This window comes from Alosa sapidissima, chromosome 18 (genome assembly GCF_018492685.1).
Source record: "Alosa sapidissima isolate fAloSap1 chromosome 18, fAloSap1.pri, whole genome shotgun sequence".
NCBI lineage: Eukaryota > Metazoa > Chordata > Actinopteri > Clupeiformes > Clupeidae > Alosa > Alosa sapidissima.
In genome coordinates, this window is record NC_055974.1 from 9,950,383 (window position 1) to 9,966,094 (window position 15,712).

The 15,712-nt window shown below is 40.5% G+C and overlaps 1 protein-coding gene across 5 annotated transcripts in view; it reads left to right on the forward strand.

Annotated features, from left to right (window-relative positions):
• LOC121690038 (cation channel sperm-associated protein subunit delta-like) overlaps positions 1 to 12,831 on the forward strand; it is a 58,705-nt gene extending 45,874 nt beyond the window's left edge. For all 5 annotated transcript variants that reach the window (XM_042070352.1, XM_042070354.1, XM_042070353.1 and 2 more), the window contains 7 exons: positions 2,692 to 2,767; positions 4,167 to 4,219; positions 10,947 to 11,018; positions 11,136 to 11,270; positions 12,073 to 12,247; positions 12,338 to 12,492; positions 12,612 to 12,831. In XM_042070352.1, coding sequence (XP_041926286.1) covers positions 2,692 to 2,767; positions 4,167 to 4,219; positions 10,947 to 11,018; positions 11,136 to 11,270; positions 12,073 to 12,247; positions 12,338 to 12,492; positions 12,612 to 12,780 — 835 coding nt within the window. In that variant the 3' untranslated portion in view covers positions 12,781 to 12,831. The remainder of the gene's footprint in view (positions 1 to 2,691; positions 2,768 to 4,166; positions 4,220 to 10,946; positions 11,019 to 11,135; positions 11,271 to 12,072; positions 12,248 to 12,337; positions 12,493 to 12,611) is intronic.
• The last annotated feature ends 2,881 nt before the right edge of the window (positions 12,832 to 15,712 follow it).

Genomic DNA, 15,712 nt, shown 5'->3' on the forward strand with positions numbered 1-15,712 from the left:
TCTCAACAGACTGTAAGCACGAGAACTTTGACCTAATCCATCACGTTGGTGTTTTGGACTGTTGGGCACTGAACTTTGGGGGGGGGGGGGGTACTGTGAAACTTTGTTGTTAATTGTGTGTCGGGCCTTCAGTTGTGCGCCGAGTGGCCGCGAGTTTGTGCATTACAAATACAAAGGGAAACAATCTCATATGTTGGGTTTCTTTCTGTAATATACACTCTTATCACTCTTATTATTTTGCCAGTTTAAGTTAAGTTAAACGGCCTTCATCTGCATTGAACCAGCACGATTTCTTGCTGATTGGATCCGCCCGTAACCTTATTCATGCGTAGTGGCAATCAGTCCTTTCGAATAAGGGCGATTTGTTACACATGTGGGGTTACATGCCCACCAAGTTTTGTGTACCCCGGTCTTTCAGTGTCCCGGGAATCCTTGTTGGTGTACGTCACTAAATGTACACATAAATTATTTTATTGTAAGGCCCCCCATGAACGAAAGTACACAAAACTTGGCATGCATTCGGAGGGTGTCATAATGATCCTACACTTTTAATTTCATGCAGTTTTGACCTTGTCAGCCAGAGATATTGTGATGAAAACACCTAATTTTTTGCTTTTTAATTTTTAACTAGGTGGCGCTATACATGAAATAAGTGGTAATGGGATGGGTTGACATGCATACAAGACCAACATACATAAAAAAGGTGGACCTCCTAGGCCCTACGGTTCTCGAGATATTCACAGAAAACTGTCTCCGGCCACCTACAGGCTAGTTGGTGTATAGATGCCCACCAAGTTTCGTGTACCCCGGTCTTTCAGTGTCCCGGGAATCCTTGACGGAAATTTGGGCATGCGAAAAAGAAAAAAAAAGGAAAATCTGACTAAACCTATATGACCGCCGCTTCGCTGCGCGGTGATCATAATAAATAGAACACTATGGGTGGGATAGAGTAGTGCAATTGTTCGTTCTGCAGTAGGGTAGTGCAAATGTCCGTTGTGCGGCGGTTCAAGGTTGCTATGGTCATGGACACCTCAACAAGCACAGGCGAGTTAATGAAGAGAGGGAAGGAATAGTGCTATATCAGTATAGTCTGAGGTTAAAGATTTAAATATAGTGCAAGGCAGTTCAGTGCAATGATAATGTATTAATAACAGTATTGTAGTTGTAAGATTGAAGTATACATGAAGTAGATGAGCAGAATAGTGTTGACACTTTATTCAGTGTAAGGGTGGGAGCTATTTCTGAGCAGTCAACAGAGTGACTGCTTGGGGGAAGAAGCTGTCTTTGTATCGGCTGGTTTTGGCAAACAGTGCCCTGTATCGCCTACCAGAGGGAAGGAGGTTAAACAGTTTGAGACCAGGATGTGAGGGGTCTGCAAAGATTTTTGCTGCCCTTTTCCTGACCCTGGACCCCCGGTACATGTCCTGGATGAAGGGAAGGTCAGCTCCAATGATCCAGCCTGCAGCCCTAATTGTCTGTTGCAGTCTGGCCCTGGCCGTTTGGTGGCTGACCCAAACCAGACAGTAATGGAGGTGCAGATGACAGACTGAATGATGGCTGAGTAGAAAGTGGTCAGCAGCTCCATAGGCAGGTTAAACTTCCATAGCTGTCTCAGGAATTATAACCTCTGCTTGGCCTTTTTCTTGATACAGTCAATGTGGGGAGACCATTTTAGGTCCTGTGAAATGGTTGATCCCAGATGCTGTTGACTCGCTCACAGTCCTTGATGGCCCTGTCAGTGCTTTGTAAAATATTGCATTAAGACCACAAAAAGTTTACACAAAATAAATGGGAGCATCTGAGCTAATGTTCATTCCCAAACACCCACTACTGCACCCTAGTTTCAGTCTTCAATTTCTTGCATTTCAACAAAGGTGTTTCAAGTAAGGAAGAACATGGTTTAGGCTTCAAAGGCTTAAAGTAAAGTAACTGATCATATTTGTAAAATGTTTTGCTTGTATAAAGGGGGAGTCTTTAAGCATAAACTGCTCACAATGTAGTTTTTGGCAATGTACAGAACAAAGACCTCTTTTATTCTTTCTATTCTTTCAAGTCTATGGAAAACAATTCTATACACACACAGATCCACTCACACACAAACACAGGCACGCACACACTCACACCCACGCATGCACACAGGCACGCACACACACAGGCATGCACATACAAGCAAGTTTCAAGAATGGAGGATGGAGTAGGAGATGGAGACAAATTGACTAGATTTTCGCGACTCATGGGTTAATTTAAAGACACAGGTGAAAGATCTGAGTGGGTCACGACTAAAACAGCATTATTGTTGGCAGAGAACCCATCATGATACACTGCATGTTTGGGGTCAGGGACGCCAGATACCACTGTTAAGCCTTCTGGTGGTGTTGTTAGCCTAATTCAATGAAACACTAATAAAGAACAGTACCTGATTGATGACCCCAGTGAAATGCTCTCGAAGGCTGTTCTGTTGGTCATGCTTTTCCCCCACAAAAGTTGATTTGTTAGTGATTTGTTTTTGAAAGTAAATAGGTTTGGTTGTTGATTGGCCATTGTGTGAAATCCCCTACCTGTAACACTAGAAATGTAACATCTATGCTGTGTATATTTGAAAAAATAATGTGTATTAATTGTGGAAAAAGTGAAATGATTGATACTATCTGTAGATAGCAGTGTCATATTTCAATTGTCATCTCATTTCAGAGAAGAAAAAGGCCTTGTTACGATCTCTGTGGACTTGATGGAAAGAGAAGTATCTTGCAACAATGTGAATCCTCAGGTAATTGTGGGTACCTTAAAGGAGAAATCCATAGATTTTTCACATAGATCTCCGTTTCTCGAGTACTGTTGGTAAGAAAAATCACAGCAATAATCACACAATCAGTTCAAATCCAGCAAAACTTAATTCAATAGCAATACACTCTAGTCACACAATCCACACAAAGGGGGAAATGGGGAAGCCCCCAACCTAGGCAGCAGCTGGTGCTGAAAAACCCCCAGTATCCCACAAGTCCCTCCCCACAGTCCCTTCTAGTAAAAATTGTCCCAATGGAGCTAAATATCAAGAGCTAAATATCAAGCGATTAAGAAGAAGGACTTCAGCAACGTTTCCCCGCTGCAAAACAGCTGTAGTCAGAACACAAGCCGCTGTGCACCGCGGCTATCACACAGGTACAAATGCACAATATCGCAACAATCACATCCCTTTTTAGAGTACTTTGAATCGTTGAGTCACCACGGCGTTGCTCCTTTGGCCGTCTGCCAGTAGGCCCACTCAGCCAGCGGCGTCGCACGTCCCCAGACAGCCGGCGATCCGTCTCCCCCATAATTTCCGACTGCCCTTTTTATGGAGAGGGAGAACCTATCCCTTTCCAGAGCTCATTTCAGACCCATCAAGCAATCATACATCATTGGCAATTAACCAGGTGTCCCACACGATCGTAGTTTAGTTCATCAAAACAAAAGCCACAGTCCCATCATACACAGAATGGTCATTATATCAACAATCAGCTAGTAAACATTAAACAGGATATACACCATATAACATCAGTACCCAGTAATCAAGCCCAACCCACCATTGTCCATAGCCACCCACGACATTTTCCTCCCCCCTTTACCAGTGGTCGTCCCGACCACTAAGCTAATGTCCGAACTGTGCAGGGGGCATCCCAAAGTTACCTCTGTTGGAACGCCTAGGTTCGAGCACAGTATCCCTACTCTCTGCACCCCCCACTGAGGTAAGCAATGGCCTCACCCCACCCTGTTGCACTGAACTTGGGCCAGGTTCGCTTACCCCTACTTGGTTCTGGGAAGGGACTGGGTGCCTCATATCATACTGAAGATTCACAGGCCATTTACTTAGCTTGAGTTGCTACAGACAACACAGCCGGGCAACTACAGCGCTACACTCTGGGGACATGAACATGGGGGCTCATTAACATGCCCCCAGAGTGTAGCACAATAGCTGCCTGGAAACTCTAACTCGACAACCTAGCAACTCAAGCTAGGTAAAACCGATTGTTTTCAGGGTTTTTTCATACCGACGGTACTCGGTGACTTCGATTAACGGAGATCTATGTGAAAAATCGCAAGATTTTTCCTTTAGCCCTCAGATAATTATAATATATATATATATATATATATAATACAAATACAAAAACATTTAATTTTGTTCTCAGAAAGTTCATGTCATGATGGCGTGCCCACCAGGAAAGCATATTCGGGTTATGAGGTAACCTGTAATACATGCAGGGTTTCCACACTTGTTAAATGCATTACAACATGCTTGAGATAAGAAATATGACTGCAAATCTATTTTAAGTCTGTAATTCAGCATAATTTAGTATTTGTCATAACACTGTTTTGTGATTATTTTGCGTCCATAAGTGACAACACAAATCAAAATAGCAAATTTTATTAGATTAAAACAACTTCAATTTCCTTAAATTCTAGTATTCCACAGAAAAGAAAAGGGGAAGACAAAAAACACACATCTGTTGTAGCTTTGAGTACTGTACAGGTCCAAACAGTCAGCCACTTAATATTTTACCCAAAGCTTCCTAAAGGACTGCCCATAAATGCTTCTCATTGGATGGACATTTTCATGTCATAGCAGCTTTGTCTGGTAATTTTACAATCAAATTTTACATTTGACTTAGAGTGGGAACTCTATTAGCAGTGATTTTAATTACACAACGTTTTGACCAATGTTGGTCTTTGTCAGGTTTTAACAGAAGCAAAAAGATACAGCACATCTTTATATTTGTATTTATATTTAAGAGATGATGTACTTAATTGCTCTACATGATGTCACTTACTCCTTGATTGGTTAGCTAAGAACAATGCCTATGGTCATGTGTATATATCCCCTCCCACTTTTTGGCTCTGTTAACACCTGACAAAGACCAACATTGTTTGAAATGTTGTGTAATTAAAATCACTTCGGGAGCAGCAGCAACAGTGTGTGGTTATCTTTCTTTTATATTTTTATGGATCTGTTTTACCCTGCACCTGTTTAAATTGGATGTGCATGCACTCTCTGCAACATTGAGCTCTAATGGCAGACCATATTTGACGCACCATAGATGACGGTTTTTTCTCCCATGTGATTTGTAAAGCTTGTATGTAAGTAGAGTAGTGTGTCATTAGCATGATACTTCACATACTGTAGCTTCTTGAGCTGTCAGGCCAGGGCAAATTAGGCATAAGTTGTAAAGGCTGGAGACTTATTTTATTATTTATTATTTTGAGAACCTCCTTGGTTCTAGAGTGTGCCTGTCATTCCTGTCAGTAGTATGTTGTGACCAAAGTTGTATTTTATTTTTAGGTTGGGTATTCCAGGTCCCCAAAAACAAATTTTCTTTTTTTTTGTTTACACTACCCCCTTAGCAAAAAGTCTAGTGTTAATTTTGTCACCTATTTTTAATTTAGTTTTAGTCTTAGTCTTGTGACGAAATGTCCTTTTTAGTCTTTGTCATATATAGTCATTCAAATATATTTTTTGTTAGTCAAGTTTTAGTCGACTAAAAGTCTCATCATTTTAGTTAACTTTTAGTCAAAACATTTTAGTCTTTTTTTTAATAACAAATTATTTCTGATTACCATTTCAGTCTAATAGTGTTTCACACATCTCAATTTTCCAACAATATTGTGTGTCCACAGGGCTACTTGTCTGTTATAATTACTCATTCTGATTTTTTGTCAGTCAGTATGTTTACATGCACAGGTAAGTCGAGCTACAGTTATAGCTCAGCTGGGATTTGACCATAGACAGTAAAAGATTTGACTGGACCACTGTCATGATCTTCGTAGACCCAAGTATTAATGTTTTACTCTGCCATGCTAGATGGCGATATGCGCCCAACCACAACACATTCCCTAAACTTTCCATCTTAGCTAACTTGCTAGCAAACTTTCCATATTAGCTTACTTGCTAGCAAACTTTGCATCATCGGTATAACTAGTTAAATAGTTGACATTACTTGCTGAACTTTTTTGGTATGGACATTCTGGGGGATGTTAATTTGTATATGTATGAGAGAAGCTTCAACTTATGGTTATGTAGCGTTGTGGCATAAAGGTTAGGTAGTTAGCTTGCTAACTCTGGCAGAAATCTCCAGTGTTTTTGTTCCATGTAGTTTTGTGTTGCAGCCACAGGGTTGCAGCAACAGCACGTAGACTAGCCTACAGGAAAGCCAGCTGATCTCTAAAAAGCGGTTTTGTACACGCAGCCTTACAACACTGTTTACTGCTCTTTGATTCACTGAACAATGTCATTTTTGGTACAAATACAGTATAAGATACGCTAATGGGGTGGGTGCTTGCGTTTCTTTAGTAATCCGCCTTCTTGGTTTGTATAGAAATGAATATTAAGTAGCACATAGGCCTAGGCCGACACAAAAGGATGGATCACTTTCTGATATTCCTAGGTTAACTTTACCTAACTAGCAGACAGCCTGGGAAATCACATTTGTTTTCATTACATTGTGAACATTTTTGACTGATGTTGTAAGGTTACACTGGTGTTCTAAAAAAACGAGATGACACAATTTACTGTTCGAGGAACGTTCCACGGACGTCCGCTTAAGGATGCAGGAGCGTTCGCTGCTCGTTCGCTACTAACGTTCCCTCATTGTCATTCAGGAATGTTTTCTCAACAGTGCGGAACGTTCCTTCATGGTTTAATCTTTGGTTCCGGGAATGTCCACGGAACTTTTATTGAACCATGAATCTTTGGTTCAGGGAATGTCCACGGAACATTCTTTGACCCATGTTTAAAACTCGAGCAAAGAAAAAACTGCAGCCTAGGCTACTAGGCGGGCACTGGGAATGGTTTGATTTGGGAAATATATCAGCGTACGGCACGAGAGAGACTATGCACATATTGATTCAGTGTCATTTTGTATACTACTATTTGTATGTGACCGTTTATGCTTACCTCATGCCATCATCTGATTTTGCAATCATCCATTCCACGATAGCTGCCTCCACCGTGATAATTAGTAAAAATAACCAGTTGGATATGTATACCGAATTAGACTTAGTACTTTCACGTTCACGGTGTCTTTCTTCACGATAAACTAGCCTAGCCATTTTCAATGGGTATATCCTGTCATGTTATTGTTCAAACCACCAGCAAGAGAAGGATAACTGTTTCTACCATACTTTAAAATCAAAACAATAATAAACGCGACAATTGTCTTTCAATGCATGCTGGGAACTAACTAAAGCTAAATTACGAAGTGTTGCAACCTCAACATGAAAGACGCTTCCAAATCAGCACAGCTCTGATGCTTTATTGAAATTGGATTTGAAGTCAAACCAGATGGAAATCTAAAAGTATAATGCTAGCCTATCTTTGGTTGAACCAGAGAATGTCTAATAACTCCAGAAAACTTCCTCTCAGAAAACTTCCGGATTCTGAACTGGTTGCAGTTCCTTCTCTGGTTCCATGTGAGTGCGCTCGCCGATGAGTGCAGAATGAATGGAGGTCTATCCCTCAAAATCCACTTTTCTCGGGATATAATTTTTTGTCTAGTAATTTGAATGTTGCATTCGAAAGGGGAGGCAAAGAAAATACACACTGTTGAGTTTTATATTTTTTAAAGTCACTTTATTGTTCTAAAAAGCCTTTCAAACGTGTCAATGATGTCATTCATTAGCACAATGCTAGCGTGTTATGGGCAACAACAACCCAACCTGTAAGAAATGAAAACCTATTTACTCATACTCTCGTACTACTAAGTACTCGTTCATTCAACAATTAATAATTCATATTGAACTTGCATAAACTACAATAGAATCTGCGATTCTTCAACGACAATCAGGTGAAAGAGACAAATTTTGCCGTCTAGCTTCATAGACCCCCATTCATTTTGTACTCATCAGCGAACGCCCCCAGAACATTCCCAAAAGCTTCCCTGACAGTTGCACAAAAACAACTGTAAGAGGATATTCTGGGAACGTTCTCTGAAGGCTATACAACATAATACCTTTAGAGGACATTCCCAGAACGTCTTTTAAAGGTTTATTTTTTGTGACCTTCAGGGAACCTTAAGGGAACGTTCCCGGAATGTTGCGTGTTTGCTGGGAATTTCCAAGTAGAGCGTGTGTGTGTGTGTATGTATGCATATTAGGGCTGTCAAACAATATTTATTTTCTTAATCGCGATTAATCGCTGAATTTATAGTTAATCGCGATTAATCATATATTTTATCACATGATTAAAATTCTATTATTTTGCATTTCAGAACTTTCCAGAAGTCCATATTAACAATGAAAAGCAATTATTAGCAGTGTATCTTGATTGGGAATCAAATGAATGCAAAGAAAGTTACTTTATGAATTAACCTTAAGACATATTTGATTATTTCAAATAAAATTTCAAAAGATGTGCAGAAGTGCATGCACAACATGTGGGATGCATGATAAATGGCTTAACAAACTAAATACTCCGTATTTTCATTATCTTTGAGTTCAGTTGAAAATAGTGCATATGCAAAAAGTGCATATGCAAAATGTAGCCCAGGCCTACAGCATGTTTCAATGAAGTGCATAACAAACAGAAATAGCCTTCATCTCCATTAACTATGTTCAGTTCAGTTAACTAGTTCAGTTGAAAACGTGTAACAGTGTAAACAATGTTTAGCTCGTAGATCAGGAGTCGGCAAGTACTGTAACTGCAGTATTTTCTTAGCAAGTAGTTGGCGAGCCAGCGTATAGGCTACTATTAATTCCAGCTCCGATGGATAGTCTATTAGTCCACACGTATCCAACCGTGGGTTATGCACAGAGTAGGCTAGCAGGATCCAGTGCGTTCTGGTGTTCTTTCTCATTTGTTTAAGCACCCACCCGCGTTCTGATTGGTGAATAGGCTATTTGTAAATCGATATTGTAAAAAAAAAGATTAAGAAAAAAATCGGACTGCCAGAATAATTTGGCTGGGCCAAATAATTTTGGTGGCGGGCCAGCTTGGGCCGCCTGTTGCCAACCCATGTCGTAGATTATGGCTTAAGTTTGAGGTATTTCGGTGGAAGGCAGGCAGAAGCCTACTAGGAAGTGTCTTTGGCTAGCCTGACGAGCCAGACCCACATTAAAATGTAGGGTCTGGGCACTCACCGTTTGCAGTGCTCAGTCCGAGGGGCGGGATAATCAGTTGTCTTTCAAATTCCCTCTGCACGCAATAGGACACACTGTTCGCCAACAGCAACATCCATCTTATTTGTTTTCAAGTAGCAGGGAATTCAAGCCAAACCGTTGCAACTCTGCCATCAATCATTATGTTAAGCCCACCTAACAACTCTATACACGATTTCATTGGCCTGATTGAGTTTCGATTTCTGGAGCTCACAAGCCAACGGAGAGTTGCTAGACTAGCCCTGGCAGCAAATGTAATTTGCTACTGCTAGGGGCGCATCTAGATTTCTAGGCTAGTCTTTGGCAGGTTGAGGACAAGTAACGGTGCATCAAGGCCAACATATTAGTAGCCAAAGAGAATCGTTGATAACAGAACAAGTGAAGGTGTAAAATTAAGAATTAAAAAAAATGTAACGCGTTATGCTTGGTCCTTAATCGCATCGCGATTAACGTGTTAACGCTGATAGCCCCAATGTATATGAATATATACATAGTGGTTCCATGTTGGTGGAATGAGTTGCCCAGTGCTCTCTTTTCCTGTGGTAGTTTTGGGTCGTTTAAGAGGGGTCTAAAGACATTCCTGTTCAACATGCACTTAGTTCTTTCAGCGCTTCTTATGCGCTATGGTTTGTATAAGGTGCAGTCACTTAAAATACAATTACCACAATTCATGTCACTAATGTCTCCTCTGGTAGCAATTAGACAAACGAGACATCCTTGATGACGTCAAACTTATTTAGGGAAAAGTTAATGTTCAGGACCACTGACCTAGCCTGGGTGCAAGCCGAACTTAGTCCCGCCCACAACATTTGAGGTCCGGAAGTTCAGTCTGGCATTGCTCCGTTGTGGAGCAACTATGCTCGAACCAGAGCTGTTAGGACCAATCAAATTGGGCTTTATGATGATGGACATTTGAGCAGTGCCTCGTCTATCACGTCATCTGAGCATGCTTCATTTTGTTTGCGACAAAAACGCTGTGCCCCCAACCCCCCGTATCGGTTGAAACACGCTCCATAATTACGTCCCAATGGAGCAGTATCAGACTCATATTCTGACTAGAATTTTGAGTATGACAACGTCAGGCTACCGCTGACCTACAATCCCTTTTATCTACCTTATTTGTGAAACACTACTTCCGTCCGGTTGTCATCTTCCATCCATTCTGTTTACATAATAACTTAGTGCTGTCTCAGCAGGCTAACTAGAATATTCTAACTAGAATATACTTTTCTTCTTTCGAAATGTTGACAATTCTGCAGTGAATATGGATAATCTATATAATATTTGACAGAACAAAATATAAATTGACTTTTACATGGCTTGGGATGCGTCAAACATGGTCTACCATCACATTAAAATCAATACAGACAAAGATAGATTTCTGAATACTGAAGTGTCATGGCAACGCCCATAGCTGGCTCATGAATATCTTGAATAAGTCAGTGTTATGGTGTTATGGACACGTCTATTTAGGATTTCTTTCCATTGGCAAAGCCTGATATGCTTCATCTTGGTAAACTAAAGTATCTTTGGTTATATGATCTGCTCCCAGTGTTTGCCAGATGCATAGCCCTCCATAGGAAATTACATGCCACTACACCTATATTAGTAGCTGTATTTTAATGAAAGTCACATGTGTAATATACTTTAATTATAAATTGTATAGCAAAACACAAAATAAAGATGGCTACATAACATTATGTAAAACATAATTTACTTGACATTATGCTTGAGGCTGTCAGATTCCATGAATATGATGAGATTTGTTTGTGTGTTTTAGTATTGACTTTGTCCACAATAACAATTTTTTGCATGAAATGTAGGAATTCAACAGCCTGCACTAGGGGGACTTTCACCCCAGAACAGCTAAATAACTTCACTTACACAATACCAAAGTAGGTTGGCTTTTAAGAGATTATGTATTCAATCTTCTGTAATATATATTGTTATTACATATCAACACTTCTCTGCAACAGATTGAAATCTAAGATGATATTGTGTTTCGTTTCTAGGGAGGTCTATGACCCAGACCTACTTTTCAGGCCCAACAAGGCCGAAAGAGATCTGACAGTCAAATACAGTTATTTTCATCATATTTGTCCCCTGCTGGTGTATTATGACATGCCATGGAGGCCAACCTTTGAACTGTAAGATTGTTTAATGGTGATATAGTGTTACCAATGCATCATACTCTATACCTCAAAATATTATATGAATTATTTCATAATATACTGCTCAAAAGAATTAAGGGGACACTTCAATCATACACTGGATCGGTACTCTGACACTGTTTGGTTCTGAGCACAAGTAAAACTTTTGAGGCAAGTGTTTTATTTTGCAAGAACTGTCAGACATTCTGTGAATGTAGTTTGAGAATGGAGAAAAGTGTGGAAGGTTTCAAAAAATGTGTTTTAACAATTGTGGAAAACTGTAAGTGTTTCCTTAATTTTTGAGCAGTGTATATTATATTTTTATTATCACCCGGAGAAAAGAAGTACTCTTTTCTGATTGGCTGGTGGGGTGGGTATTAATTCTGAATAACAGGACACCGTTCCATATCAATGCTTATGAATGGTAACTATAACAACCATAGTAGGACTACGGTTGCAGGCTTCGCAACAATGGAATCAACTGTAAACAAGCTAGAACTGTCCATGCTATCGCTGTTAGGGCCAATGGAAGTTGTACAACAAGCTGAACTTGAGCTTCTTTTTAAACGAAACCGCATTTCCTTTGTTTTACAGTGGCAACCGGGTGATAAGCGGGATAACGGCCTTCGAGGTGTGTCCAGTTATACGGAATTAATGGACTCGGGGTGAGGCAACTCCCCTCTGCTGCGCGTCGGGGAGTTTTTAGCCACTCGCCCTCGTCCATTAATTCCGTATAACAGGACACCTCGGCGGCCGTTATCCCTTACATACTGACACTATCTGTTATATTCCATTTCAGTTGGGACGGGGATACATTTGTAGAGGTCGTGAAGGCCGACTTTGTGATGTATGAGGCTCACGGCATGCACAATTATAAGTACTTGCAGACGGCAAAGACAGCAAAATGTGTGTCTCAGCCTCAGGACTGGATTTCCATGCTTCAAAAAACACCATACAGTGCATGGAGTAAACAAGTAATTTACAGTTGTGGATTAAATCTTATTAATTAACAAGTGTTTTTTTTTTTTGTATTTGAGGTTATTGTTGCTTTCTTTTTTTTCCAGAATTACAGAAGCTGCAAAGATTATAATGGGCCACCTTTAACCAATCCAGATGCTGAGTATCAAGTCCTAAGCCAAAATTCAAGGAACAAAATTGTGTTCTCAAACTACAATGGCATGTATCTTTTTACAGCTGTAGTTGTGGACCCACATTACAGGTATATATTCTTTGCTTATATTTTGTCTTATACTTTATGTAGAACATGTTTTAAAAATGTCTATCAAATGTATTGATTAGATAACGGAGTACTTTGATATTCTCTGCTTGTTCCTCCAGCTTCTGCACCCTCACCACCACCTTTTCTGTTTACGTGTATGGAGCATTTCCTAAAAGAATTCTGCCATATGGTGTTCTGTGTGCAATTTTCTTTGCAATCTTAACTGCACTTCTCTTGATCGGTTACCTCCGGCAACAGAATATCTTGACAAAAGTCCTTAGAACATAATATAGTGATGACAACACTAAATGACTCCAATAAAAAGAAATATTTCCAAAAGTTGGTGTTTCATATATAAGAATCCACCAAGTTTCAGAGTTGAAATGTTAAGCTTGTTTTGTCACACGTGAAGTTCTATTTGTAATATTTTTTACATGCTGATGAATGGATGTTTTAGCAGATTAATAAACTCACTGCAGGGTAACTCTTTAAATCTGTCTCTTAAAAAGATGTCAGTGTTTACAATGCAGTTAATGTATTTAAGCAATAGGTTACACTGATTTTAGAACAGCTAAGGGGCGTTGTTAGGCACAATGCGCAAACATAGTGCCTAAAACCCCCCTTAGCTATTCTAAAATCAGTGTAACCAACAATTTTAATGTGAACTTGAAATTTTGCAGTTTTTGTCACTTAAAAGCTGCATACTTCTTTTACAAGCATCTTACACCATACTTTTAAGCTAATACAGTTGTTTATTTACGATTAATGAGCGTATGTTTTAACCTTTGTTGTGGCGTCCATTTTTTTCACATATTCCGACGGCTAAGCACATGGCTAAGCTCGCAGTCAGATAAACATTATTATCACGGTGGCAGTCACTAATTTTCCCAGGTGCCATGAACGCTAACCTGACCCTAGCCAGATGAATTTCGTTCCGCTTAGCTCCGCCTAGCTTCACTCACATCCATCTGGGACCTCTTCCATTGAGAGTGATTTCTGCAATCGATTTTATGGTACAGCCAATCAGGACGCAGGGCGGGAGTTTCATAGATGTGACATAGCGTAGAAGCGACTGAGACTGTTATCAGCGTCACGGGTTGGCTTCGATGTGAGTGGTTGAAGTAGCACGTCAATAGATGACGGACAAGTGGCTTATTCAATCATATGCAAGCATTTTTTGATTAGGCCCAGCCTTCTGAAGCAACACTTCAATGGATCGGTTCCAGATGGATGAGTGGAGCTAGGCGGAGCGAAATTCATCTGGCTAGGGTCAGGTTACATGAACGCACCATCAGGCTCAAATTCTTCTATTCATGCGTTTGAAAGAGGCAGGATTTATTTAACTCTGCAATGTAGTTATTTTTACCAAGCTGTTGGGTAGAAAACATAACCTAACCTGCTGGGTCAAACCTGCAACTCATCCTGCTAGGTTAAATCAACCCAGTGCTGGATCAGTCCCAGCGCTTGGGTTATTTTTCAACCCAGCAGTTTTTAGAGTGATAGTACTACAAAGAGAGTACTTACATGGTAACACCATCTTGTTGACATCTAAATTCTAAACATTTTTCTAAAAAACATCATTCAGTATGAAACAAGTTTGCTTGTTTCATACTGAATGATGAGAAAATGTTGCTGTTTCAGAGATTGAGATGTTTAGCTCCTGTGACGGAGTACTGTCACTACAGTTGAGTATGCACTCTGACTGCCATACCAACGGGCCTGGCTCTTTGGCGCTCTCTCCCTTCGCTACATAGTGTATGGTGTCAGAAGTGGGATGGCTTGCCGTGAGGTCATCGGAAATTTGCCCAGTGTGTGAGCCGTATGAGGGATCCCCAGGATAGGTTGACCCCTGTGTGAGGGACCCCAGAGATGGGTGAAGCACGAGGGACACCAGTGTGTGTGAAGTGCATGGGCAAGCTTCCCGAATGGAAGGTGTAGGGTCACTCTTCCGTGACGGCCGACTTCTGGAATAGTGGGCCGCGAGACAAACCAACGATTGAACTCCTCAACGCACGCAAGTATTCCCTTAAGGGACGTAATCCTTCTTCTAATCCGCCTTGCTTTCTGGTGGCTTCACTGTCTTGATGATCGTCACATTGCTGAGTTCTTCCTATTTACGTTTACAGCGTGAGCTCTCGGCCTGCTGGAGTCTATTCATCCGTCCACCAAACCATTCCACGAGGGGTTGTGACTAGGAGCACACTACATATTCCCGACAGAAGTCATTTTCTTCTTTATCTGTGGCTTGTACTATTGAACTAAAAAGCACGCCTCCTTTTTGCTGACTTCCGGTGTTTGTGTTTGTATCGAGGGAGTGCTGCGACTACTCTGGGATTCCCACCGCCTGCGTCATTGGCCACGCCCACTTGGGGAAACCCTTAGGCCTACTCCTTTGCACCAGGAGCCGTGGCTTACAGACTTTTAAAGGGACATTTGGACATTAAAGGGATACTTGGACATTAGGGGGGAATTAAACTAGATGAGCTTAACTGTGTACTGCATTCTTGAACTAGATGTACCGCATAGCGGTACAAAATATGACCGCCGCTCAGTCCTGTACATCCGTTCTGCGAAAATAAATCACACTAATCAATTTGTCTCCATCTTTTACTCCATCCCCCACTCTTGAAACTTTTGTGTATGCTTGTTTGGCATGCCTGTGTGTGTGTGTGTGTGTGCGGCTGCACAGAAAGTAGCCTACTGGCTGCAAAGGTGAATAGATTGTAGAATAGCCAAAAAAGTTGTAGCATTGTTATAAAACCTTTAAAATCTCTAAACAATCACAAGTAGGGCAGTTCATCACAGTTCATCCATTGCAACTGGATTGATGAAAGGTCACTTACACCTGTAGGCTACATTGTATTTGGGAAAAGCAGAAGGTAGCAGCATAATGTATTTATTTATTTATTATTAAACAAAACAATCCCTGTCAGTTCCATGCAGTTTTCAACAGTTATCAAGAAGAGAGGTCATGTCATGGATTTTTGTGAATGTTTCTTCTTCTACATTATACTTAAGTTTAGTCATCTATTTCATATGATATTCAGCTTTATTGTCAATGCACAAATTAAATACCAGTAGTCTAAAACAAAATGCAGTTTTACCCAGTGGTGCAAATAGAGAGGCGAAGTCCCGCCCTTCTACTTCCGGTCCATGGGACCTATCTTTCAAAAAATTATGAACGGGAGTTAATGGAGAGATAACAATTATTTTTTGGTCC